The sequence below is a fragment of the Psittacula echo genome (genome assembly GCF_963264785.1).
Source record: "Psittacula echo genome assembly, chromosome: 9".
NCBI classification, from domain to species: domain Eukaryota; kingdom Metazoa; phylum Chordata; class Aves; order Psittaciformes; family Psittacidae; genus Psittacula; species Psittacula echo.
The window spans coordinates 17,332,603-17,358,512 of NC_137745.1; the positions used below are offsets into that span (position 1 = coordinate 17,332,603).

The 25,910-nt window shown below is 48.8% G+C and overlaps 2 protein-coding genes across 9 annotated transcripts in view; one reads left to right on the forward strand and one right to left on the reverse strand.

Moving 5' to 3' along the window:
* The window catches only part of TWF2 (twinfilin actin binding protein 2), a 37,041-nt gene extending 17,282 nt beyond the window's left edge, over positions 1-19,759 (forward strand). For 3 of the 5 annotated variants that reach the window (XM_080625265.1, XM_080625264.1, XM_080625261.1), the window contains 4 exons: positions 4,479-4,604; positions 4,693-4,843; positions 5,222-5,343; positions 5,516-6,860. In XM_080625265.1, coding sequence (XP_080481391.1) covers positions 4,479-4,604; positions 4,693-4,843; positions 5,222-5,343; positions 5,516-5,683 — 567 coding nt within the window. In that variant the 3' untranslated portion in view covers positions 5,684-6,860. Of the gene's footprint in view, positions 1-4,478; positions 4,605-4,692; positions 4,844-5,221; positions 5,344-5,515; positions 6,861-11,492; positions 11,571-11,726; positions 11,832-19,309 lie in introns of those variants that run through there. The other 2 variants (XM_080625263.1, XM_080625262.1) reach the window with 2 other exon arrangements.
* On the reverse strand, positions 13,652-20,943 carry ALAS1 (5'-aminolevulinate synthase 1). 4 transcript variants are annotated; one of them, XM_080625256.1, is made up of 10 exons: positions 20,685-20,943; positions 19,768-19,974; positions 18,616-18,771; positions 18,312-18,534; positions 17,693-17,877; positions 16,927-17,106; positions 16,559-16,723; positions 15,206-15,474; positions 14,555-14,717; positions 13,652-13,942 (listed from the first exon to the last, which is right to left on the reverse strand). In XM_080625256.1, exons 1-10 carry the CDS (start codon positions 20,872-20,874, stop codon positions 13,782-13,784), a joined length of 1,899 nt encoding a protein of 632 aa, XP_080481382.1. In that variant the 5' UTR covers positions 20,875-20,943; the 3' UTR covers positions 13,652-13,781. The 4 variants fall into 4 exon arrangements, with proteins under 4 accessions (XP_080481382.1, XP_080481380.1, XP_080481383.1 ...); XM_080625254.1 differs by having other exon boundaries at positions 16,451-16,723; XM_080625257.1 differs by lacking the exon at positions 20,685-20,943 and adding an exon at positions 20,493-20,678 and having other exon boundaries at positions 16,451-16,723.
* Positions 20,944-25,910: the final 4,967 nt, after the last annotated feature.

Sequence of the window (25,910 nt, forward strand, 5' to 3'; positions counted from 1 at the left end):
ATGAGGGATGCTGTCACAAGAAATACAGACCTTAGCTAAATTTGGGGGCTTATGCACTGGAAAAGGATGTGGAAGTGGCATGGGATAGGGTTGGCAGCAGACAAGGCTGTAACAGCATTTTCTCTCCAGTGGCATCTCATGGCACTTGTGCCAACATCTGTGGTGCTGTGAAACATGAGGCAGGGAAAAGGATCCTGCTTGCTGGTTGGGAAAACCACCCGGAAGCAGTATTTGTTGGGATGGGAGGATTTCACTTAGATGCTGTGGAAAGGCTTCTTCTCTAGAGGAGCATCCCTCACTCTTCCACCTGTGCTGGGGCTGTGGGGCTCATGGGTGGTCAGTTGAGAGGTGTTTGGGAGATACTACCAAGGATTGGCCTTCACCGAGTGGGTCTTAGCATAGATATCCCAGCTCCCAGCCAGAAGGGGATTGATTTGTGCTGGAGGATCCAATCTGGTGCCTGTGCTTGGAGAAGAGACAGATGCTGGTGGTGGCTCTGCGGTTTGTTTGGCATCTTTGGACATCTGTGCCATTGCCTTGGCTGGGCACTGCTGCAGGATTAAGTAGTTTTGGAGGGGATTTTTGGCTGTGTCTTGCAGGGTCATACGGCCCAGGTAAGTGGTCATGGTGCTTGTTTCTTGATTGAGCTGCCATGCTCTGCCTTTGTGAGATGAGATGCAGCTCCCAGGTAAAGGTGCTGCTGCCATTTCGTTTCATTGGGCTACAGAGATCAGTTAACCCCAGAGAGAAAAATGGATGTTTTTTTGCCTGTGGATCTAAAGGTGGGAAGCAGCTGAGCAGTGGGTGCACTAAAGGGTCTTTGTGTTGGTGCAGGGACAGCACCTGGGCACAGAGCAGGAGGTGATGGGAGATCAGTGCCATGTGCATCTCCCCAGGGGAAAATCATGGATTTTGGGTGAATGCAGCTTCAAGTGAGTTTTTGGAGCCATGCAAGGCAGCTGTATGGGAGGAGCTCTCAGCCTGTAGCACCCTGCTCAATACAGCAGTGCCCCCAGCCTGCACATTGCCTGCAGGCTTAAAGGGTGCTTCTATATTGTGCATAGGCTGTGAGGTCCTTGCATGTATGTGCACGTTGCAGTTTCATTTCGAGGAGCAGACCCAGGGTGTGAGAGCCAGCAGTGAGGGCTGGCAGCGGCTTGGGAAGCAGTCCCCGTGCAAGCCCTGACCACAGCACTTCCACATGTCTGCCCATGTCCCTGCTGGCAGTTCAGGACCCTTCACATCCCCCTGGGTTCAACCGGTCTGTTAGGATTTGGAAAGTGACATAAGGGACATTGTGTCTTTAAAAGCCACCAGCTCACAAGTGCTTTGCTGTGCCCTCACCTGGAGCTGCTGGTGGTGGTGCAGACCTGCTCTCCTCTAATGCCCTCTGAGATGCTGACCAGGTTTGCATCCTTCACCATGAAGGTGGCTCAGTTTCTAGGCTGGCAGAAGCCCCCTTGGGATCCTCCACAACCACCAGATGAGTGGGGAGAAGAGGTGTGAGGGGAACAGCAGTAATGAAACAGGAGCAGGGAGGTGATGGCTGCATGGCAGGAGCTTCAGGGCTGGCAGAGCGGCTTTTTACACTGATATAGGAAGGACTCGGGTTTGCACATCACCTGGGAGGGTGCTCAGCCTTTGGTAAAGCAGGTTTTAGGCTGCGTGAGCCTTCCCCTTTGGTTTGAGGACTGGATGGGCAGAGGCAATGTTGTGAGCTACCCTCCTGCTTGATCACTGGGTGGGAGCTCACAAAAAATTGTGATTTGCTTTAAATATATATGTATGTATGTATGTATGCATGTATTTTAAATAGCTGGAAAATGCGTCGCCAGCTTCACTGAGCTGGAAGTTGTCAGCTGACTGTGGGCTAAGAAGTGGCTTTGAATTTGGCATTGATCTCCCTTAACACCCATGAGTGGGAAGTCTTTCTAGAAGCATCACAGGCTCAGAATCACGCAGGGGAGCCAGCGGAGGAGAGGAAGGTGGCTTTGGAGCTGGGGGATGAGGCAGAAGAATTAAGAGGTGATCGTGCCATTGCAGCATGTAAGGGAGTGTCATTTGTACCATTCGGTGTTGGTGGGTGGGTAGAGCAGAGGCTTTGCTTAGAACCCCCCCATTTCATTATGAGATAGAAATGGTCGTTAGCCAAGGTCAGCACCATGCCAGCAACGGGGAAAGAGGGGGACAAAGGTTAACCTAAAGAAAAGGAGATAAAATATCCCCCCTGCTGCCAACAAATCCAGGGCTGGGATGAGGCACGGGCTCAGCCATCCCATGCATGCTTCCTGGGCTCTGCCCTGTGTTTCCGTAAGCCAGTTTTTCATGGTTTTGGAAAGGGAAGGAGTAGGTACTGCAGCAGTATAGGGGAGAGCTGGTGTTGCTAGGACAAGTTTCCTCATCTTGGGATTCTTGGATTTCTGCATGATTCATGTTACAGCTTGAGGTCTCTCCAGTTCCGCTATAACCCTCCCAGCCTCATTTTTGTTTTAGAGGAGAAAGATGAGGATCTGGAGGTGTTGGCAGTAGTAATGTCCTTGCACTGCACCTCTCCACAGGGTAGGACCAGGATAACTTGTCTGTATCCTCTGAACCCCTGCATGCTTGTTCTCAGGCCCTTGCTGCTGCCACAGCAGCTGGGGGTGATGGTGGGACAGCAGAGCTTGGGGGTCAGCCGGACCTCCTGGCACTGCATAACCATTGAGCAATTGTTTCCCAAGAGCTGTGCAATCACACCCTGTTCATCCTCCACGATGCTTGGCATGGATAGAGGCTTGGGCATTTTCCCCCCTCCAAACCTTTACTATATGTTGGTCGGCAGAAGATGGCTCAAAATCTATTACTGCAACTGCGGGACCACCTCCAGACCCTGGCTTAGGGCCACCCTGGATGGAAGGAGATGGGGCATAGACATGGGAATGTCAGTGGAGATGCTGTATGCGGGGCTGCCAGGGCCTGGGCCCAGGGCTCTGTCCTGCTCCTGCCCAGTGCTGATGTCTGCCCTGTCATTTTTTGCTGCTGTCACTGCCTGCTCTGCCAGGACCCACCCTCCCTGGCCTCCAGCAGAGCCAGGGTACACCTCCATCCCCCTGGCCTGCCTGTGTGTCCCCCACCCTTCTCGTTCCACACGAGACCCCCTCCATCCCTGCGCGGGGTGCTGTTGACGGTGTGTCTGCTCTCCCCACGCTTGCAGGATTCCTGTTCCCAGGACTCCAGCACCGAGATGGTAGGCTGCTCTGCCCGCTTGATGCCCTTCTTTCCTTCTCCTGGAGGTGTTCTTCTGCATGTTCTGCTCCGGGCACCTGGTGCATCATCTCCCTGGGGTGTGGGTACCACAAAGGGCTGACTGTAACGAAGGACAGCCTTGTGTCAAAATCCACTTTGGCACTGCCGAGCTGGTTTTGAGTTGTGAGCTGAAATTTCTGTGTTTCTCTTGGCATGCCTTGATTTTTCTTCCTTTCCTCTATCAGGGGGAGGGATAAGAAGAAAAAGTATAATAGAAGAGGCTGGACTGTCTGTATCTAAAATCCCCCAAACTGATCCAAATGGAAAGGGACCCACATTCACTGCAGAGCACGTGGGTTAGCACTGCTGGACTGTTTACCTGGGGGGTCTTGAGGCGGGCTGGGCTCCTCCGCTGTCGGGATGACGCCGTCTCCCTGTATTCTGTGGCAGATGGTGGGGGGCTGCTGCTGCTGCCCATCGCTGGTAGAGTACCCTGGCCCCGAGGAGGTAATGCCGCGCCTGCCGTGTCCTGCCCCCCTTCCCCACTGCCGGCCCACGGCACACTGCAGTGCCGGGCAGGGACCCAGATGGAGCTGGATGGAGGCACCCAGGGCGGTGCGATATCTTCAGAATCTCATTCTCCTCCCTCTTTGAAGTGGGGTTTGGTTTCCTGGACCTAGGGTGTTTGCTTGGGGTATGAGCAGCAGCCTCTGCCTGGCAGAGGTTGTGGGGAGGATGGTGGCTGGGATCTTTCCAAGCTGTGGATCTACAATTCCCCAGCTCCAGCATCGGAGGGAATGACTGTCTGCTGCAGTTAAACCCACTGAGGAGGGGCTTGCCCTCCTCACTGTCAGGACCCTTGCAGCTGAGCACTGTGATTTCAGGGCTTTCCCTATCATCTGCAGGTTGTGGTCAGAGATGATCAGAGGTGGACACATACCAGTGTTGGACACAGCATCCCTACCAGGGACTCGCTGGGAAGTGTTGGTTTTGAGCTGGTTTTTGCTGCAGTGAAGTAATGGGGCACGGGGTGCATGGCTGGGGATGGGTGATCTCCCAGAGCAGTGGTGCGGTGACAATTATCACTACCCTGAGCTTGGCTGACTTTTGGCTGTTTAATGCCCTTGAGCTGGGTGTCAGGCAGCTCCTTGGATGAGAAGCCTTTTGCCGCAGGACTGGCCGGTTTTCCTTTCTGTCCCTTCTGCACCCCTTGCTGCTCTCTGCCCTGACGCTCGGGTGGTCTCCATCCCCAGGTGAAGACTGAGATCAGTGTGGAGAGCAAGCACCAGACCCTGCAGGGCCTAGCCTTCCCCTTGCAGTCGGATGCTCAGCAAGCCATCCAGGCACTCAAGCAGAAGAAAATCAACTACATCCAGCTGGTAGGTCCCTCACACAGCTTCACCCCTCGCCTGCCTCGTGCTGCCGCCACTCACTCCCGTCCGCTCCCCCATCCCCTCTGTCCACCAGAAGCTGGATCTGGAGCGGGAGACCATTGACCTGGTGCACACAAGCCCCACAGAGATCGCTGACCTGCCCAAGAGGATCCCCCAGGACTCGGCTCGCTACCATTTCTTCCTGTACAAGCACTCGCACGAGGGAGACTACCTGGAGTCTGTCGGTGAGTGCCTCAGCACTGGGAATGGCTGGTTAGAGCCTGTGCTGGGTCCTGCTCTGCCTGGACCATGACTCACATAGGGAGCAAGCAGGGATGGGGATAGGGATGGTGTGGCAGGAGACCTTGAGTTGGTTTCCAATTGCCATCCTCCCGTGGTGGGTGCTGGCAGGCCCTTTGGTGCTGCCATGTGTGCTGCAGGGCACTCTGGGTGCTGTGGTCATGGCGCTGGGGAGGGTTGATGGATGGGATGGCTCATCTTCTGTCACTGAGTAAACTGGGACTCTCAGGGCTGGGAAAGCCATGATCAGGGTGGGATGCAGCTGCCTGGTGCTTCCTAGCCACGATCCCAGACAGTGGTACGAGCCCTGCTCTCTTTTGCAGTCTTTATCTACTCCATGCCTGGGTACAAATGCAGCATCAAGGAGCGCATGCTCTACTCCAGCTGCAAGAGCCGGTTGCTGGACACTGTGGAGCAAGAGTTTTGCCTGGAGATAGCCAAGAAGGTAGGTGTGAGCCCACCCAGAGGTGATGGAGCAGAGCCCTGTGCTGGGCATCTGCAAGGGACTGTGCTGCAGCCTTGGTCCAGCCCCACTGCCAGGCTCAGGTGGGCTTTGAGTGCCCCAAAAGTGGGTGTCAAGACCCCAGGGAGCTGCTAACCCCCACTCCTGGGCACAGATTGAGATCGATGATGGAGCCGAGCTGACGGCGGAGTTCCTCTACGAGGAGGTGCACCCCAAGCAGCACGCATTCAAGCAAGCCTTCGCCAAGCCCAGGGGGCCCGTGGGGAAGCGGGGACAGAAGCGGCTGATCAAGGGGCCAGGCGAGAACGGCGAGGACAGTTAGATCCTGCAGGACCGGGTGGTGAACGGACAGCATCCCCGCAGCGCTGCCCAGCTTCCTCTCTGCTGACCGGGGGATCTTTCCCTCCGTCTCAGCCTAGATTTATCTTCCCTTTCTTTTTTCCTATTTCATTCCTTTTCTAAACATCAGGATGGCTTCTTGCACCTTGGGGCAGAGTGATGGGGAGGGTTCAGGGGTGTTGGTGTTTCTTTTCTCCATGTCCTTATCAAGCCCCAGGGCTGCCAGTGGGGGATGGGAGCAGCAGGGCCATGTCCCCCAGCCTTGCTCCTGTCCCCCCCCCGGGGTCACAGCTGCTGCTCTCGGTGTTCCCTGGGTGATTGAAGGACATGCTTGCCTGCAGGCTGCTCTATGCAAAGGGAAGGGGCTGGTGCTGGGGATTCCTGTTTGAAAAGAGAAAATGCTTCTTTCCCTGCTCCCCCAGCCCCCAGGTTTTGCTGCCCTGTCCTGCTCTCGGTGTGCACAGCCCCTCTGTGCGGGTCTGGAGTGATCCTGCACCCCCTCTGGGTGCGGGCAGGACCCCTCCCCGTGGGGTGGGCTTTGCTGGCAGGAGTTTGTCCTGGAGGGACCCAGCCAGCAAGAGGTGGAAGGTCTCCCCCAAGGCTGGAGCTCTGCCGGACACAGGAGAAAGGTCACTGCCTTTGGGTGATGTTTGCGTCCCCTTTTTGACTCCCCCTGATAACACTTTTCCCCTCAGAGGGAGCCGTTACAGCCCTGACTCAGCCCCATCCCTGCTCAGGATGGGAGCCAGGGGTACCCCAAGCCCTGGTCCACCCCTCCATGTGCCCCAGCTCCCACCGTTACTGGGTTTGCTGCTGGCTGTGCTCTGAGGCAGCCCCGTGTTAAAAATCACATGGGTTACCCCAAATCCTCATGCAGGGAAGCGTGACAACCCCTGCGTGTCCCCCTGGGGACATCCCCAGCCTCCAAGGGCCGAGCCTGGGGCTTCGAGTTGGGCTTTGCTGAGGGGCTGCAGGAGGGGGAGCACCTTGCTGCTGGGTACCGGCAAGGGCTCGAGAGCCGCCCGCCTCCCTGGGCAGATGGATCTGGGGTCGGTGGAACCTGCCCTCTGCTTTCCTGCTGCGGCGCTGAACGTGCCGATGCTGCCTTGAGCTCGGCGGAGCGGGCGGTGGGGTGAAGCTGGGGCACAGAGCACACTGTACTGACCGCTCTATTTTCTAAAGAATAAAGTATTTTTAAAACAGTTTGATGTTCTGTGGAGGTCCCTGGGGTCCCCAGGCCTGGCATTGAGCAGCTGCTGGAGCTGCAGAGCAAACTGCTCGGACATAGCTAGCTGGGAGTCAGCAACCATCTTAGCCTTCCTGCTGTGGCCACATCCAGCCCTCACCACCCCCAAGGACATTTACACTTTAATCCAGGGATCTGGAACACAACCCTTTAATGTCTGGCAGAGGTTTAATGCTGGACCTGTCCAGCGATGGCCAGAGCTAGAGCCAGCTGTGGGAGATGGCATCCCTGCTCTCGGCATCCCTGCTCTCAGCCTGCCTGCTCAGCCCGGCTTTCCTTTCTTTAATGGATGGTAATGATTTTGCCAGGCTGCAGTGCTTGTGGCTGTTCTCTTGGATGGGGTGAATTCCTGCCTGGTGGAGGTAGGAGGGAAAGCAGGAGGATGCTGAGCGAAGAGAAGAGCTGGGAAGGCAATGGGCTCTGTCCTGTAACGCCAGCTGGGCTGCGGGGTCTGAATTTCTCAACAGCAGGTCCTGATGGAGAAGCAGGGCAGCATGTCCCAGCCTGCGATGGAGCCACCAAAACCTTCTGCTTCCCAGCTCTGTTCAGAGGAGCTCAGCTGCAATTAGGATATAACCTTTATTCTTGTTATTTATTATGGTGTCCCAAGCAGATTTCCCAGCAGAAATTCCCTCTATGTCCTGCACTGGCACAGCCCAGGCCTTGATGAGCTCTTGCCATGAGACCAGTGGGGTTTGCACCAACTCAGGGCTGCACCATATCTTGTCTTTACTCTCCGTGCCCAGGATGAGGAGCTGGAGAATTTGGGAAGCCAGCTGTAATACATTAAAAAAACCCCAAAACCCAACAAAAACCCAAACTAAAACAACAACAACAAAGGTTTAATGCAGATAAAGAGTCACCCGCAAATGAGTTTCCTTTTGGCGCAGAGGAGGATGAGGGAAGATGCTGCTATGCATGGGGCAGCCTCAGCGCAGACGAGCTCCCCCTGGGCTGACACGGCCAGAGCCGTCTGACAAAGCTCATTCACCTTCCCCTTCAGATCCTGCTCCCCTCCTGTGCTCCGTAACGTTTAAACTTGCCCAAATACTGGCAGGAAGTGAGGGGTGTCCCCATGTCCCCACCCCACTGCCCCCATCCCCTGCTAGTGCTGCTGTTCCCAGCTGAAACCCCCCCATGCCAAAGGGCCGCTGCACACGGCTGTGGAGGAGATGGCCAGGAGCAGCCCGAGGGACCTCCAGCTGGGTGCCCATCCCAACCACTCCCATCTTATTCTAGCCCATCCTGTCCCCTCCATACTGTCCTGTCCCATGCCGTCCCAGACTGCTGCCTCCCCTGCAGCACAGCCTAGCAGGGACACGCTGTCCCCCTGATTCCTTTTGTGAGGCTTGTCAGGATTTAGGCAGACTCGCAGCTCACCCTCTGTTAATTTAGGTTGAAAATCAGTAGAACAGAACCCTCACAGTGGGGCAGGAGGGTGCTGAACAACACGCAGGCAGAGCACGGAGGATTATGTGTGCTGGTGTCCCTTTGGAAAGTGGGTTAAAAAGCCAACACCGCTCAACACTGAGCAATCCCCGGGGGCAATTAAAGCACTCACAAACCTGGCTGCTGCCTCCTGCCCCTGTGTCCCACCACCCAGCAGGCACACGAGGGTTCACACAAGCATTGCCCCCTGTCTTGAAGGTTTGAGTTTAAAAAGCCTCCCCTGCTATGTACCGAAAGCTCTGGGGTTTGAGGTGATGCCTGGGAAGCCTGTGTTTGTTTGGCAGCCACTGGTGACACCATGGAGCACATGCACCATGAGACAAGGCCACCCCATAGCAGTGTTTGCCCAGTGGGAGGGAGCAGCAGGGCACAGCCAGCTTCAGAATGAGGAGGCAGCTGCAGGTGGATGGAGCTGAGCATCCCCAGAGCCAGCCCAAGCACTCAGGTCTTTAGGACTTGCAAAGGAGGGTTCATGTGTTTTATGGCAAACAAGTCACAGGGAAAAGGATGGAGCCAGGATACTTTTCCCCATGGGATTCCCGGTTGGAAAAGTACAAAATCTCAGAGGAGATAAATTGTTTGGCTCCTGCTCCCCTTGGAGCTGAAGCAGAGGAGCTGCAAACGAGTTACACCTGGTTGTAAGCTGGACATGTGAATTGGAAGAGCCACCTGGCATCTGGGCTATGGAACCACAGGTGCCTGTGGGAAAGGGAGATGAGCCCTCGCACTCTCAAAAGCTCCATACCCTGCCCAAAGCCCTAGCTGAAGGATGGTGGCTCTGGGGAGGAGCATGCAGCAGTAAGGAAGGAAAGGCTGTTTTCTCAAGGGGGTAAGTTTATCCAGGATCAGCTTCCTCCAGGACTGGACAAGCTTGGGGTGTGGGTGGAGAGGTGGGAGCATGACCTAGCCTGGGGATGATGTGGGTTTGGGGTCAGGCTGGAGGGTGGCTGCAGCACAGATTGTCCTAAATAATGAATCCTAGCTATGCTGGGCTAGCAGCTCTGGGCCAGGGGCTACCTTTGCATTAGGCTTTAGTGCCTTATGCTAGTATTAGCTGCAGCCTAGGTGCTCTCTGCCTAAGCTACAGCAGTTTGCAGTGGGTCCCCACATGCATTTCCCCATCCCAGTCACTGGCAGCATGGCAGGAGGACTTGTTTACAACCCTCTTTGCAAGCAGCTCCCTGCTGCTGTTCCCTGGGGAACAGCAATTGTGGGCATTGCTCTCTCTCCCCCCCTGTGTGCCTTATCCCATGCCTGCCAAGAAGCTGGCTTTTGTGTGCTGAGGTGGCCAAACCAGGCAGGCAAAAGGATGTCTCCTGTGCTGTGGCTGAGTTGGTGGGAGGTCTGTGGCTGCAGCATCCTTTTGCAACCCCTTGCTGGGATAGAGATTCAGGCCAGAGTCCTCCTCTTCCTGGAGAAGAAGGGATGCTGTCAGGAATGGTGGATTTTCCTCATCCCTTAAAGCCTGGCACCTCCCTGGGGAGCATCAGCAGCTTATCCAGGCTCTGCTGGTGGTCAGGGAAAAACCCTGAACCATGGGGTTTAGTTGCCACTTTCTGCTCCCTGTGAAAGCCATGGGAGAAGGGCACAGCCTAAAGTCTCTGCCCCCTTGAACGTTTCCCTGCATTACCATCTTGTTTCTGCCTGAAATACCTTGTCTGTCCCTACAGGCAGGGATATGAGCAGTTGTTTCCAATGATTTAAAGCTTAGCTAATATTAAACATCATCTAAAAGTGTCAGTTCAAGGTATAATCCTAGACTGGTGTGTAGCTATGTGGCCCATCTGAATAAAAGAAAAGCAGATTTGGACCTATGATGTGGTTACTTGGTTGTGCTGCTTGTGTCCAGAGTGAGACCTGCTGTGTGCATACATCTGGAGCCTATGCGAGGCAGTGAGTCCCACAGGGAGCAAAGCTTCAGCCTGGAGTTTTCAGAGCAGTAAAAGCATGGGAGCAGGAAAGAAAAGGTCTTTTGGGGGCCGAACACACCCTGTCAGATATTAGTATTGCGAGCCACCAGCACATGCTATAAAATGCCCATTACCAGGCTGGAGCCCCTTCCCTCATCTGCAGATATAAGGGAGCTGTGGTGTGGTGGGCAGAGATGTGGTGCGTGCTCAGAGATCAAGCAGGCCAGCGTGAGATGTACCCCAAAGTAAGCGGGTACAAGGCACCAGGGATACTAGAACCATTAATCTGGTGCTGTCAATAATGCTCCTATTATTGTGATTCTTGTTATTACTGCTATTCCTGGCTAGGAAACAGTATGGACTTAATGGCTGAAAGCAACAGCAGCAAGAGGAGGTGCTCAGAACAGTTTTCAGAGGATTTGTTTCCCTGCAGGAGTGTGTGTAGGCAGGGGATAGCTGGGGCTGGATGAGGCAGCTGAACACCTCATGCAGCATGGGGCAGAGGGAGTGTGCAGCAGTGACAGCATCCTCATCTGACTGCAGCAAAGTCCTGCTGGTGGTAGAAGCTGTTGCCTGGGCAGAAAACCAAGGCCCCCAAAAGCTTCATGAACATTAGTAGCTCTGCAAGTCAGGAATCTCTGTGTGATGAGGCTGTGCCACAGACGGGGGTGGAGGAGGGAACAAGAGATGGAAGGCACCACAGCCTGCCTAGCCTGGCACCCAGTCCTGGCCGTGATGGAAAAGCACCCTTCTGAGGCCTCCTCCCAGTGATGGGGAGCACATGCTCTGTCTGCTCTTGGGATCTTTTCTCTGCCCCTCTATGCTCAGGGTGTCTCCCTGGCATCAACAGGTTGAGAAAGACAGAAGAGTATGCATTTAGGGCTATGCAGTGTTCAACTAGACGAATTATTTTTCCCCAGACAAATATCAGCAGTGGCTTTACAGCTGCATTCTTGCTTACTCTGCCACTGCCATGCGCCATTTGTCTTAGATTTTAAACATGTTTTACTGATTATATCCTGTATTATTTTTCCAGGAACCAAGCTAAAGCTTACATAACTATAGTGGTTATGCAGCCCGCCATTCAGGTTTTGTTCACTGGGAGACAATATGTGTTTGGTTTTCATCCTTTGTCCTTTTCATGGGGGAAAAATTATCCTTTCATTGGATTTGTCTTTCTTTTGCAGTTAAGTGATGGACTCCTGGTCCCTTGCTTCCCACTGGCTCTGCTTTCACACCCTTGCTTGCCAGCACTGGAGCTTAAGGTAACTTGACACATTTGATATTAATGGGTGTGGAGGTACTGATTGTCTCATGCTGAGGTTAAGCTGTGCTTCTGTCATTTCAAAGGCTGCTAGCCTTGAATCATGGGATTTGGTTCTCTCCTGAGGCTAATCTGGAATAATGTTTGTTTCTGGTAGGTGGTACCCCTCCTGTGTCTTATTTCTTCTCTGCAGTTTGGAATGTAGAGTAGCTGCTGTAAAGACTAATAAGAAAACTTTGGCTTATTAACTGGTATGTAAAATGCACTGGGCCAATTCTGAATGCGTTCAGTGAAGAAACTCAAAATGCAAGTAACCTTGTGCTGTCAGATTATGGCTATATGTTGGAGTCAACATATCATGTGCTGTCCCCCCACCATTGATTGCTTATGCCTGCAGTTCATAAGGGTATTGAAGGTGCATTACGGAGTTAGGGGCACTGTTCTAGGAGAGATTGATGTAAGATCTGTGGCTTTTTACTTGATATCACAAATTCATGTAGTAATGTAATCCAAATAATGAGAAATAATAATATAATGTATAATGAGAAAAGCTCTGTAATGGAGATACATATTAATTTAATCTTGGGCTGCAAATTGCCTGTGGCATGGCAAGGAAGTAAAGGTGTGGCATTGTGCTTTTCCTTGAGTAGCACTGAACATGCCTCTCAGTAAGACCAGAATAATGTTCCAGCATGCAAAAACTAATCCACCTCCTCAGCAATGCACCTACTCACATGATGATAACCTGGTGGTGGGTTTGGGTACACCAGTTCATAAACTGCCATGTTAGCAGTAGAGCTAAATTAACATATTAATCCTAATGACTGATTGTCATTAGACATTAAGAGTGATGGTGGGTTGCTTCCTCCCTCCTACAGAGCCCCTGCATGTGCTGGGCAGCAACCACATGACTGGCTGGCACAGGGCTTTTAAAGAGTAGTTTGGCTGCTTTCAAAGTCAAATACCTTTCTAAGAAGTATTCTTGGAGTAGCAGTGTGCTTCAGTCCGTGCTTAAATGACTGGTGGCTTCCAGCTGATTAAACTGATTTTGCTTGGGTTTCTATGTCTAATATGTGGTTATTTGTGATACTATAATGGATCCCTAATGGGAGCTTCACAGCATGCCCATGGGTGTGACAGCAACAGGCAGTACCAGGAGGCTGGCTTGTTACATCCAGAAAGCAAGAGTAGCTGCTAAATGACTTGTAGAAGTTACTGGACATGCTTATACATGAAGGAAGCAGTTTAGTGCTTTGCTCTAGACTTCATGCCAATGCTGACCTATGAGTCTACAGGTATGCCCACAAAATTACCTCCCCCTGCTCAAAGCAAGCCCTTGCTATTCTTGAAAGCATTAAGTAGTGCAGTAATGAGGCAAGAGCCCTAAGGTTTCAGACTATCAGCAGTACTGATATTCTCTTACAATGACTTCTGTCAGAGACCTGAATTACTAGATTGCTTACTGATAATCAGTTTTTACACTGAAGTTTAGCTCTGAAGGCATTGGAGAGCAGAGCATGCAGAATTAAGAGACATGGGGAGTCAGTGTCCATCTACCACCTGTAGTGGTAGCCCTGCCTTCCTGTCCCAGCCACTGTACCACCCTTAGTTTTCTAACTGTCAAGCAGTCACAAAATACCACTTATTAAGTTCCATTAGCCCTTTTTTCCTCCTAATAGTGAGCACCATGCTGAACACCAAAGGGGAAATGCATCTAGGGGAACCAGATCCTGTCTCTTTAATATGTATGTGAGCTTACTATATAGCATTTCTTAAGCAGCATACCCTTGCTGAAGTTTTAATAATGTGCATGTTTTCATGAAAACACTCGCATGTTTTCAAAAGCTTTTGGGTAAAAGCTCATGAGGAGCTATAAATACCTTTTTTTTTTTTTTTTAATAAGTAAACCATGCCTTGTGGTACACCAGGAAACATTACTGCTGTTCATTTGGCATACTGTCATTGAAAAGGCAGTAGTTCAGCTGAAGGGGATTAAGCTGAAGACCACTGTATTTCATCAAATGCCCTTCCACCCACTTACCCTCCTACAGAAAAGGAAACTCAAACAAAACCACAACTGGGCATGATGGCTCTAGAAATTTATTTTCAGAGCGTAGTGCTTCAACTATGATTAAAATACTCCTTAAGCAAATAAAAAATGCTACTGACTGGGTACTAGAACTAGACAAGAGTACAACTAACACCACTACTTTCATGCACTGACAGATAGTAGTTTGCTCATGCCGCTAAAGTAGGATCTTTCCCGTTCACTCATCACTTCAAAATGTAGGGGTCTTCTACAGAAGTTACATTCAGCTGATGAATGTGGCTTCAGCTCCAGACCAACATCCTTCCATGTAGTCAGCAGCTTTTCTGTTAAAAACAGAAATGTTCATTAAGATCAAGGCTTAAGACAGTTCACTGTTATAGCAAAGCAGCAAAAGTCAAGTGTCAGTGCACTTATTCTCCCAGCAACTGAGAAGGGATAATAGGAATTCACTGTGACATAATTTACCTCTTGAATGAGGTGACTGGTCTGCAACTAAGTCTCAAAACTCAAATTGTAATACAATAATTTCCTCATACCACTTCTGACAGGATCAAGTAGCTACTCTCCCTGGACAGATCCATGTTTAAGACAGGTTAACAGTTTGGCAAAGAACAGCAGTTTTCTTTGGACCCGACATAACAAAGGTTGGTTTGGAAAATCCGTATGTAGAGCCCCAGCAGAGGCAGCTGTGAAAGAACCAACTTGGTATAGCCACACACTGGCCTTACACATTCCAAGTTGCAATGTGCTGCCCTTCACACGTCATGCTCAAAGAAAACTGAGGGCAGAAGTATGCGCTTGTATGCCACAGCAGTAGGAAGACATTGTGCAGCTAGTGACACCTAAAGCTTAAATGCTTCCTAGTCTCATCTTTAATACTAAGACTGCATAGACAGACCAGTATTTTCATTGCAGTAATGCATGAATCCACTCACCAAGAAAATAACTCATCATCTGAGGGGTGTGGTGAGGCGTAGGGGCAATACGCAGTAGCTCTTCTCCACGGGGAACTGTCGGGTAGTTGATTGCTTGGACATAGATGCTGTGTTGGCTCATCAGCTTGTCACAGATCTCTGTATTTTTAGCAGCATCTGCAACCTAAAGTTTGAAATTTTTGCTCGTAAGATCAACCAAAAATGTGCATGGTGGTACAACTATCAGCTCAAGTTAGCTAGCCACAAGAATCAAACAGGATCAGTCTCCCCTGTGCCGCTATAAACATCACGTATGTCAGAAAGAAGAGCTAAAAGCTTGTGCCATGTGTGGAGCCCTCTGGGCATAAGCACACTATTGCAGCCTAGGTAGGTTGGTGTTTATACCCAAGTCTTCTTTTTACTAACTTATTACCCATTTCTTTGCTTTCTGTATACTGTCAGATGGTGGGTTTCGTACACTTTATCACTTTGTTTCACAACATTTATAGCACACAGAGGTCAACTTAAGCCAGACTCCTAGCACATCACTGCTGAATACTAGGACAGATTTGAACTTTGTGAGGATAGTAACTAATACATGAAAATATAATTTGATCACGGACAGGAAAACAAGCAGCAGAGCCCTGTGCCAACAGTATCCACGGTACTCACCCTCACTGGAATGATGTGGCTGGGGCAGTGCACCACCGGAAGCCCTGCATCCATCAGCATCTGTCTCATAAGCTTCACATTGCGTTGGTGCTGGCGCCTCAGAACTTGTCCTTCTGCACTCTTTAGAGTTCGGACAGATTCTAAGGCACCAGCTAAGAGCATGGGTGGCAGGGATGTCGTGAAAATAAAGCCAGCAGCGTATGAACGAACAGTGTCTATCAGAGAACTTGTACTAGAGATGTAGCCTCCGACACAGCCAAACGCTTTGCCTGAGGGGATAAAAAAAAGAGGGTAACCAAGTTTATTGCTTCCACCCATTAGAATAGCTTCAAGTATTACAGCCTTTCACTTAAAGAGTTATGTTAACTATGTACTTAATGTAGTCATGATAGGCCACAATTCTAGCCCCCTCTGCTAATCTTGTATTTACTTAGCACATGTTACAGCTTTGTTTTTAAGCCAATCCTGATCACAGGGATTAGTTATTACACAGTAATCTAGTTATTACACACCAAGGAGAGTTCAAGGCTCTCTCATACCCAAGTTTTGATTTTGGGGAAGACCTTATAAGCCAAATAATCAAGCATAGACTTCAATAGTGACCCTAAGTGATCAGCACTAAGTCTCTCAACAGACTTAAAATAATCTGCTCCAGGAATACTAAAAATAGCCTATGCTCCTAAGGAGCACTCAAGGCTGTTATTGTGATTGTGCAGTCAACACCAGCCTCCCCTTCCAAATGTTTAAATACCACAGCCACAGATACAACTAGGCTATCTGGTCAGTGCTTCCACTTATTTTGGGCTATAACCCAAGACTGTAGGTTTTAAAGCCTTGAAAATTCCTAGTAAATTTTATTTGTGTTTTGAAAGTTGCTTCAACAACTTCCCTATTTGCAGCAGTAAGCTTACTCCTAAGCCTGCATCCTACTCAGATAATGGCAGTTGCTTCAGTTCCTGCCAAATGTCTTTACTAACTTCCATCTCAGGTTTCCAGATTAGGAGCACTCCATTCCACATAAAAGAACTAAGTACTACTAAATATAGAGTAGTACCCTACTAGCATTCTCACCTGAACTTATTCTTGAGTTGTATAATATGTCACCAGAGGATTTTTTGCTAGCTTAATTTAAGTAAAAAGAGACAATGCTACCTCAACTGATCTGTAAGGCAGTGTAAGTAGCTTAACACAAGCTTTTCAAACTGTGCGGCGCATTTAAATCCTTTGGGCTTGAAAAATTCTAACCTCCAACAGCCCTTAGCAAGTTCATTTGAACAGGCTGATTTTGAGTTAATCCACTTAATTCAGCTGCCCAGAAGCTTTGCTGCCTTAGCTTCGGTAAAAGCGCCATACCAAGCGTTCCAGAGATGATGTCCATCTTGTGCATGATTCCATCCCGGTCTCCTATACCACCGCCTCGAGATCCATACAACCCCACCGCATGCACTTCATCCACAAAAGTGATTGCCCCATGCTCATGGGCCACATCACACAGCTCTTCCAGAGGACAGACTGCACCTAGGAGCCAAAGCAGTGAATGCAGTTTAGGATTCCCTGTACTCAGCTTGGATAAATACCAGAAGTACCCCCAAACACAAGGCATTTCAGAAAACTCTTTTCATGGAAACCCTTAAAGCACCATATACTTTTAGACATAGACTACAGATGACTTGAGTACTAACTGCAGCAGAAGGAGAAGGAAAGGTTTCATGTCAACTTACCATCCATTGAGTGAACAGTTTCAAATGCAACAATTTTTGGGGTAGATGGATCAGATTTCTTCAATAGTTCTCGAAGATGGTTGACATCATTATGGCGAAATATGTGTTTTGGCACCCTGCTGTTTCGGATCCCCTGGATCATGGAGGCATGGTTTCCAGCGTCAGAGTAGATCTCACAGCCTGAGGAAACAGCCCAGTTACACTTTAACTATAGAAAGCATTATCTGATTACCAGCATTGCTTTATGTATGGGGAGTGTTCAGGCAGCAACAGTAGCATGTTCTAGAAAGTAACACTCCTGGTAAAAAGAGCAAGTTAAAGACAATGAAGCAACAATACTATTTAAGGCTTATTTTAGGTATTTAAACTAACACAAACTTGAGCTTAAGTAACTACAGAAGGGTTTTTCCAAGTTCTTAATATTTTTACCTAATTCTCCTAACTTCTGAAGTTAGAGAAGTTCACAATCACAGGTGTGAGGACACCAAATTCCTGGTGCCTCACTTTCAGGTGAAATTTAAATGTAAGAGCAGAAGACTCTGCTTTTTGTCTAATTCCTCCTGCAGTTCCTAGCTCTCAATCTCAATAGGTTGCTACTACAATTTGCCAAAATTGAACAACTTGAATATAGCATTAAAACACCCATACTTGTCTCATCAAGTAGGACAACTCCTCACTTTGAGCAGCCTTTTCCAAAATATACTCCCAACTGCTTAGGGTAAGATTGTGTTTTGTGGTAAATAAGGGGCCCAGTTTGAGATCTCACCTGGCAGCATTTTAGCTAGAGTGAAGAGAGTGGAGTCATTGGCTACAAAGCATGATGAGAACAACAGTGCTGCATCTTTTCCATGAAGATCAGCTAGTTCTTTTTCCAAATCAACATGAAATTTACTTGTTCCTGAAATATTTCTTGTGCCTCCTGCTCCAGCACCATGTTGTTTCAGTGTATCCCTGCAGAGGGCCCAAAGAAAGGCATTAGTGTTACTGTGTGACACAAATATGAATCAAGGATCATTGCTGAAAACATTCTAGTAATGAGGTATTGTTCTAAAAAGGAACTGATTGCAAAAAGTGCTGCTGGGCTTCTTTGAACAACTCAATCCAATAAGCTAAGTTACCACTGATTGATACACAGCTGCAATATAACACCCAGTTTATCTGGTAACATTTAGGAGCTTCTAAGGAAAATCCAAGGAGCAGGGTTAGTGACTGACAGGTACACTGCAGCCTTGGAGCTAGTTACTAAGTTACCTACCCCAGCTCAAGAGAAGAGGGCAAGCTAAATTTTATACCAAGAATAATATCAGAAGTAGCTTATGTAGCACAACACAGAAATCAATTCTGCAGGACAACATAGCTTGAAACTGCCTCTTAGAACTACTCACATAACTGCTCCACACACACGAGGGTGACGACTCATCCCCAGGTAATCATTGCTGCACCAGACAGACACCTCTTTCTTGATGATCAGAGAATCAGTGTAGTCATCTGCCATGGGAAAGATCTGTGCCTTTCGGTTCACTGTTTTGAACACTCGGTAGGTGTGATCCTTCTTCTTTTCATCTATCTTTTTCTCAAAGAACTGATCATACTGGAAGGTGGATATGGCTGAAATAACATAGAGACTTAAGCACACAGGAGATAATCACAGGAGACAAGGCCTGTGGGGGTTTTGCTTGACAATCTTACATTTTGGCAAGTTATCCTGAAGCAGATGAGACACACTTTCTGGTCTTTGCTTCAGCACAATATCCTTAAACTTCTTGAGCAAGCCACTCTGCTCTTCTCCTTCAGCCTCAGTGTTCCTCACTGTGGAAACAGTTGGTATTTCGGCAAATTCTGTACCTACAGACATTATAATAAGTTCTGGTGAGCTTAATGAGCTTGAAACAAAGTGAAAGGAGTTCAGCAAACATTTTAACTAACTTTTAATTTCTTTAGGAAGCATGTGCCTGAATCCACATGCTCTGTTTGGATCAACTATTTTATTTGCTTACAATTTTGCACTGTATAAGACAAAAGGAAAGCTTTGCTGATCAGTGACAACACCATGCAATTTCCTTGTATTGAACCAACACGCTTGGTTCATCATGACTCAGAAAACTACTTTATACAGCTACAGCATTTATCTGAAAGAGTTGGTATACAACTAACCAAAGGCACAAATCTAATCAGCTGCTTCCTTTTTGTTCCTAGTATTCAGTTAGCACAGATTTTTTTAAAACTATGTCACAGAAAACAAACAAGTAAAATAAGCTTCCTGAGACGGACGGCAAGGCTTTACAGATATGGTGAGAGGTTCCTTCCTTTGAAGGACAGCAAGCCAGCCAACACCGTTTAGTTCCATAAACAAAACACCCCAACCCATTTACTTGCTTTCCAGCTTGGATCTGTGCTGGTGCTTGCCTAGTACCTCAACCCAGTTTCTTCCATCTCTGGATACACCATCTTTGTCTATACCAGCACCCTGGTAAAGCTCTCTTCAGTTCTAAGCATCTCCTTTGGGTGACTGCTTCTGTTTCTATTGGGCTGTAACCCAAGATTGTAAGTTTCAAAGCCATGAGCTTTGGGTGCAAGAGTAACAGTTTGATTCATAGGTGTAGAGCCAGTATGTCAAAATGCAGCATATGGTACTCCTGCACTAAAACCACCCAGGGAAACACTGCACAATGTTGCAGGTATGACATTAACACCTACATTTTCTAACAGCTTTTTATTGCAGTCTCCCATAATCCTACCTGCATAATTTAAGTGGCGACTGTCAGACTTGGCACACTCCAGAGTAAAGTCAGGCACCAAAAGCTTTCAAGGAACCAATGCTTCAGCGCACAGAATACATACCTTTCCTGTCTATCTGCATGTCCTGCACATCCTCTTGGAGCTCTAGGCTGGCTTTGCAGAAAACATTACTGTTCTTATGATTCATCTGAGCTGCCAGGAATGGGCATTTTGTAGCAGAGCCCTGGCTAGCACCAGCAGCAGGGTGGCCAGTGGGTGGTTGCGCTCCATCTGTATTCTGCTGGGCCACCTCTTTGGCATTTTTGGCCTCTGTGTTGGGGTGGAAAAGGGAAGGCACTTCAGCATCTTTATTACATTGACTTAAGCTTTTTTACCAATTACCTTTGTAATTAACTTAGCACAAGCCATTCAGAACTACTTAACCAAGCAAGTTATTTTATTTATACAAGTACAAAATCCCAGTAACACCTGAGGGCATCTGAGTTAAGATGCTAGATGTAGCACTGTACCCTTTGAGGGGAAAAAGTCCTCTCTCCTTCCTTCCCAAAAGAAAGACCTTCTTTTGAGGAATTCAGCCATTTTCAGCCACCAGTCCTTCCTCTGCTGCATGCCTCTGTTTCTTCCGAGTTCTAGAGTAAGAATCCCACAAGGAATGTAACCGGGTGGGATAAAGAGCTGCTTGAGCATGAGAAACCCCAGCTCGGGGATCCAGGATCACAGATCCCTAACCACAACTCACCACAGGGCATACTAACGGGCCAGTCTCTGATTTATACTATGTCCATGCTTAATTATCACAGTCATTTAAAAGATTAACCAACTCTTACCCTGAAGCTGCCCTATACCAGAAGCTTCCTTCTACGACAGTGTCTATATTTATTTTGCCTTAAAGGTGACTACTGTGTCCCCTGGGGAGCTCCCTGCTACAGCTACCGTGACCTGCCCAGTGACCCGCTGCCCTCCCTGAGGAGGGACCCGGCTCCCAGCGCTGCTCTTCACCCTCCTGGGGCCATACTCACCCCGGCGGGCTGAGGGGGTCTCCTCCTCCGCCTGCTGCCCGCGGGCGGCAGACGTGGCCAGGGCGCGGGGGGCCGCTTCCATCATGCGGGGGCAGTGCTGTGCGTACAGGAGCAGGGAGGGCCCAGCCTTCTGCAGGAAGCCCTGAGAGACGCGGGCCAGGAACGGGCAGCGCCGGACCACCGCCTCCATCGCCACCGCTGGAAGGGACACCGGACGTGACGTCAGCGCCGCCGCTGTCCGGAAGGGAGACACCGAACCCGGTCAGCGCTTCAGGACACAGCCCGCTCCGCCGCTGCTTATATAGCCCTGGCCGGCGAGGCGCATGCGCATTGCCGCTGTCCCGGCGCCGCATGGCGCAGGCGCGTGACGGACCGTGGGGGGCTGGAGGTCGGGGGTGGTTTGGAAGGTGCTGGATGTGGCTCTGGGGAATGTGGCGGTTCTGGGTGGCTTTCGCGGGGAAGACGGACCCTTCGGGGCGCCGTGAGGAGATAGAGGGGCCTTGGGCGGCTTTTGGGGTGCTGGGAGGAGATGGAGGGACTGTGGGCGGCTTCCTGGCAGATGTGAGGAGATAGAGGTGCTGTGAGGGCACGGAGGAGTCCGAGGGATAGAGGGGCAGCTGGCCCAGGGTGTGAGGCGATATCCCACAAGGGGGGCATAGCCCACATGGAAAGAAGAGGCGGTAATTTTCCTGCTCTGGGTTTCCCCTTTGCCCTGGGCAAAGCAGTGCTTGTTTCCCAGAAGTACTCGAGTCCCTTACCCCCAGGACAGTAGGTTTTGGGGGGCCCTGGTGTGCCTGTTTGTGGGAAAAGAACAAAGCTCTGAGTCAGCCGAGTGGGGAAACCCAGTGCTGCTCAAACACATCTCGTGTATTTTCCTCCTAAACACGCACCTCTGACTCCCTGTAGAGTCTGCACAGGATCTCAGAAAGCAGCAGCTAATCTCACTGGGGGTGATGGGGTCCTGAACTCCTCTCACTTTGCCTACAGCTGGTATGAACGTAACAGTTTCTCTGTTGGTGATGCTCAGACTTTCACCACTGCAGTGCTGAAACATGGTGCCGTTGCCTGAGTTTTGAAGATAAACAAGACCCCTGTGTGAATAGCAGCAGCAAGTAAAATTGTATCCTGCGTCTTCTGGCTTACGATGGACATAGAAGTTAATTTGTTTAAAGGAATATTTGTAGGTGGGTTACGACAAAAGGAGCTCTTTATGAACTTCGCTATTTGAGATGCAGGAATACTAATTCCTGTAAATGTTTACTAACTGCTGAGGTGTGGAAAGAAAGGAGAAGAAGGATGACAGTACATTTTCTTCCTCAGCTTGTGAAACAATTTTACAGCAGACAGGATTTGGCAGAGTACTGCCTCTCAGCCTCACATCCCTCAGCCAGCTGAGAGCCAGCTTGGGCACTTTGAGGTAAGAGTGGTTTCTGTAACAGGTACAGAGTTCTGAGGAGAGCTCTTTTAAAGCTCTTATTTGACTCATGTCTTGCACATAGTCAGAACATGTAGTTACTAGAAGGTGCTGACTATTTGAGTGGGGAAATACAAAACCTATGTAGGACTGTGGCTGCTGAACTCAAGCTTGGATACAAAAGGCACTTTGAAAGTGTTGGTCAGTATTTACATGTTGCAAATTAATCTTTAGGTAGCTTTTGTGGGAGGGCAGGGGAGACAGTAGCAGGAAGTTTGCCTGACCCTCCTTTTTTTATCACTCACTTTGAGGATGCTGTTTGCCTTATGTAAACTTTGTGATCTGAGTAGCTCGAGGGGAAGGCAGTCTTAACCCAGGGCCGACTGGCAGACTCGCTGTCAACTCCAGAGCGTTACTAAGCACTGAGGTGGGAAACGGGACGGAGTTCTGCCCTCGTGTACTCCTCATGGGGCCCTGAAAAAGCAGACAGAGCTTTACAAGGCAGGGTGTGGGATTTGGGCTTTAGTAGGGCTAGATGGTTTTTTAAACAGTTTGCTTCCTGCTTACTAGGAATTTAAGACAGCACTGTTTAAGAAGTCTTGATGCTTAGATCTTAAACAATTCAACTCATTCCAGCAATGTAACACTGAAGTCACCATTAAGAAACAGCCTTTCATCTGTGGGTGTCATTAAACTAGATATAGAATCACAGACTGGTTTGGGTTGGAAGGTATCTTAAGGGTCATCTAGTTCCAGCCCCTTGTCACGGGCAGGGACACCTTCCGCTAAGTTTCAATTTGTTCTGTAGATAAATGATTAAACTAAGGCTGTGGTATTTGCCCTGAGCCTGTAGAACAGTTAGGATAGGAAGAGTCTTGGTCATTTGATAACACCTGGGCAGTGCTTCAAATTACTGGTTCAGTTTGCTCCTGAAAAGTGCTGGTTTTACCACTGGCCTTCAGTTAGTGTTACATGCCTTAAGTATTTATATACTTACATAATAGTTAATTAGCACTTGAAGTTAAAAAATACATGATGTTTCAGGTTACTGCTGTCCTTCTGACTCTGACTATCAGCATTTGACTGCCTACCCTGAAGCTTTGTATCACATCAGTTACTTTAAAAAATGAGGAAACACTGTGACATTCTACCATGTAGATACCTGACAAATGTCCTTAGAGCAGAGAGTTAATGTGTTTGAACCTAAGGGATCACTCCAGTGCTGATTAATCTCAGTTTTAACAACGTAAGTCCCATATGTTTGATTTATAGTATGTTGATAGTATTTTTTCCTTCTCCTATTCTTCTGCTATCAGTTGACCATGGTACTTAACTGGAGAGGGACAGAGAGAATACATGTTTTGTGGCAAGAGGCGTCAGAGCTGTTGTACTCTGCCAGCATTATTTGCACTGCAACAGGCTGCAGAGCTTATCTGCATCAACACCTGCCACAGCAGGTTCCATCCCACAAAAATCTGATCATCCTTCTTTATCCTGATAACATTAGCTTTTCAACACATTGCAAGGTTGAGGGATGAGGTACATTAGTCTGCTCTGGTGCTGGAATTCAGAAACTCCTGGTTTTGTATTCAGAAGTGCATGTGGAGTCTGAAGCCCGAGGAGCATCTGCTTTCTACACAAACGTCATTCAAGGTTGGCAGCTGAGACATAGCGACCTTGGCTGTGATAAGAAGATCTCCAAGTGGAGCACAACTCTCAACTTTCCTGTCAGACTTCTCTACAATCAGTGCTATCAATCGGACGCTGCAGTAACGCTTCAGAGTTTGATTTGGGTGAATTTATTTAACCTTGTACATGACAGGAATTGTGCAGAGCTAAAGAGCAAGGGAGTGACATTAACTTGACCCTCATCTTGGAATGCTGATGGAAGAACATGTCCTTGTTAGTGCACTGAGATAGCTCTGAGCTCCGGGACCAACAGAGTGGAGGAAAAGTAAGGGGAAAAGGGTGCCTTGTCTGCTTTGCCATTTTCCTCCCTTTGGAAATATTGCCAGAGTTTACATGCTGAAGATGAAGTAAATACTAATAAAGGTGCCATTAATTAAAATTTCTTAGGGCTTCAGTGGGTTAATTAAATGGTATTTAAGGATGTTAATGTGGCAATGTATTACCATCATCCAGCAGGGCTCAGGAGAACGTAGCATGAAGTGCCATGCAAATGTCGTTTGCCACACTGCAGAAGGAGGACTTCAAACTGTGGACAGCACATTAGCAGCCCAAGGGGGAAGAGAGAGCCTGCCCTGAGAGAGAGCAGGCTTGCCTTGTCTGGAGAGAGTTGGCAGCTAGAGCGGGCAAGGGAGAAGCAATGACTGCCTAGGAATATATTAAGGGCAGAGTAGCATGTAGTAAAGAAGATTTAAGCTGAGGGGATAGCATTGGTGTGAAAATTCAGCTGGCTCACCCAAGTTTAGCTTGGATGTCACTGCATTTTGGAACAGCCTTTGGAGACTGGTACCTGAGATGCTGTGTGCCAGTTAGATTCAGCAGAGGAAGCTTTAGCTGGCTGAAAGGCCTGTGTGTTGCAGTGGCAAGGGAAGGGAAGACTCAACTATCCTTGGAGCCTCTGCTGATTTTTTAAAAGCCCATTCCGTTTTCTAAAGTCTATTCCGTTCTGACGATTTGTCCAAGTCTTTGCTAAGTAAGTTGCAAGAGGGGAAAAAAAGGTTACATTCCAGCCATCTGGGAGGTGGATGAGAAGCCACAGGAAGTGCCATATAGAAATTGAAATGGAGGGAAAAAAAAATCCCCTGTGACAGGGTCACATTGATTTCTGCAGATGTCTGTGAAGGGTTGCTGGTGAAGATGGTCTCTTTCCATTTTACCAGTTCACCATATGGGTTCAGGTGTAAGTTACCTTCAATGCTTTCTTCCCTCTTATTCCCCTTCTCTCAAGCATGTTTTGCCCAGTATTCCTTGAAACAGAACTTGATTCACAGGTTTGTAGCCTTTATCTAGCATCATGCCATCAGCAGTTAGCTCCTTTCATGGAATTTTAATGAATTGTATGCTTTTAAGACAGCATTTTCTTCAGGAGAAAAGCAAGAGTCAAAAATTACTGTATATATCTGTACCATTAGCAATATTTAGTCCCTTTTGCCCACTTCTGAATTCAGAACTGCACATATTTTCCCCCACACAGTCAATGTCATGAGAGGGCGAGCCAGAAAAACAGTTCCCCCTCCCCAGGCACAAGCCATTGTCTATATTAAGATCTGAATTTTCCAAGGGAGTGGATGTGATCCTGACATCTGGATTTAATCCAGACTCAAATTCCAGGCTTAGATCTGAGAACTTCCACCTCCGGTCTTCTTAGAGAAAACTTAGTTTACCTTTTAAGGCAAAATTCAAGGGTTGTGATAGTAGCTGCATAGTGAGAATTCTTCCCGTGCTGAATTTCTTTAGCAGATTTTCCTCATTTGTACCCAGTGTTGTCTTTATATGACAGAACAGGAAATCTCATTTCTTTATAGAACCCTCTAATTGACACAGAGTTGACCAAGCTGGAAGAGCTGCTGAATGCTGAGGCATATGTGACCGAGCAGCTTGCCTTTTCCACATACTCAGGCCAGGCAAGCTTCTTACCCATCTCATACAAACAACCACCGAGCTGTTTCTCTCCCCAGTGTAATGGATATCTTTTCAAATCCAAGACCTGCTGGTAGGTCCCCACAAGGGTGTTGGGTCAGAACACTTTTGCCTATCTGCAAGGCCTCAGGTGCTGCCCGTTGATGCACAGGAATTTGGTCTCTTGGCAAAGTCCCATTACAGGGGAATGACTCATGCTTAGTCAG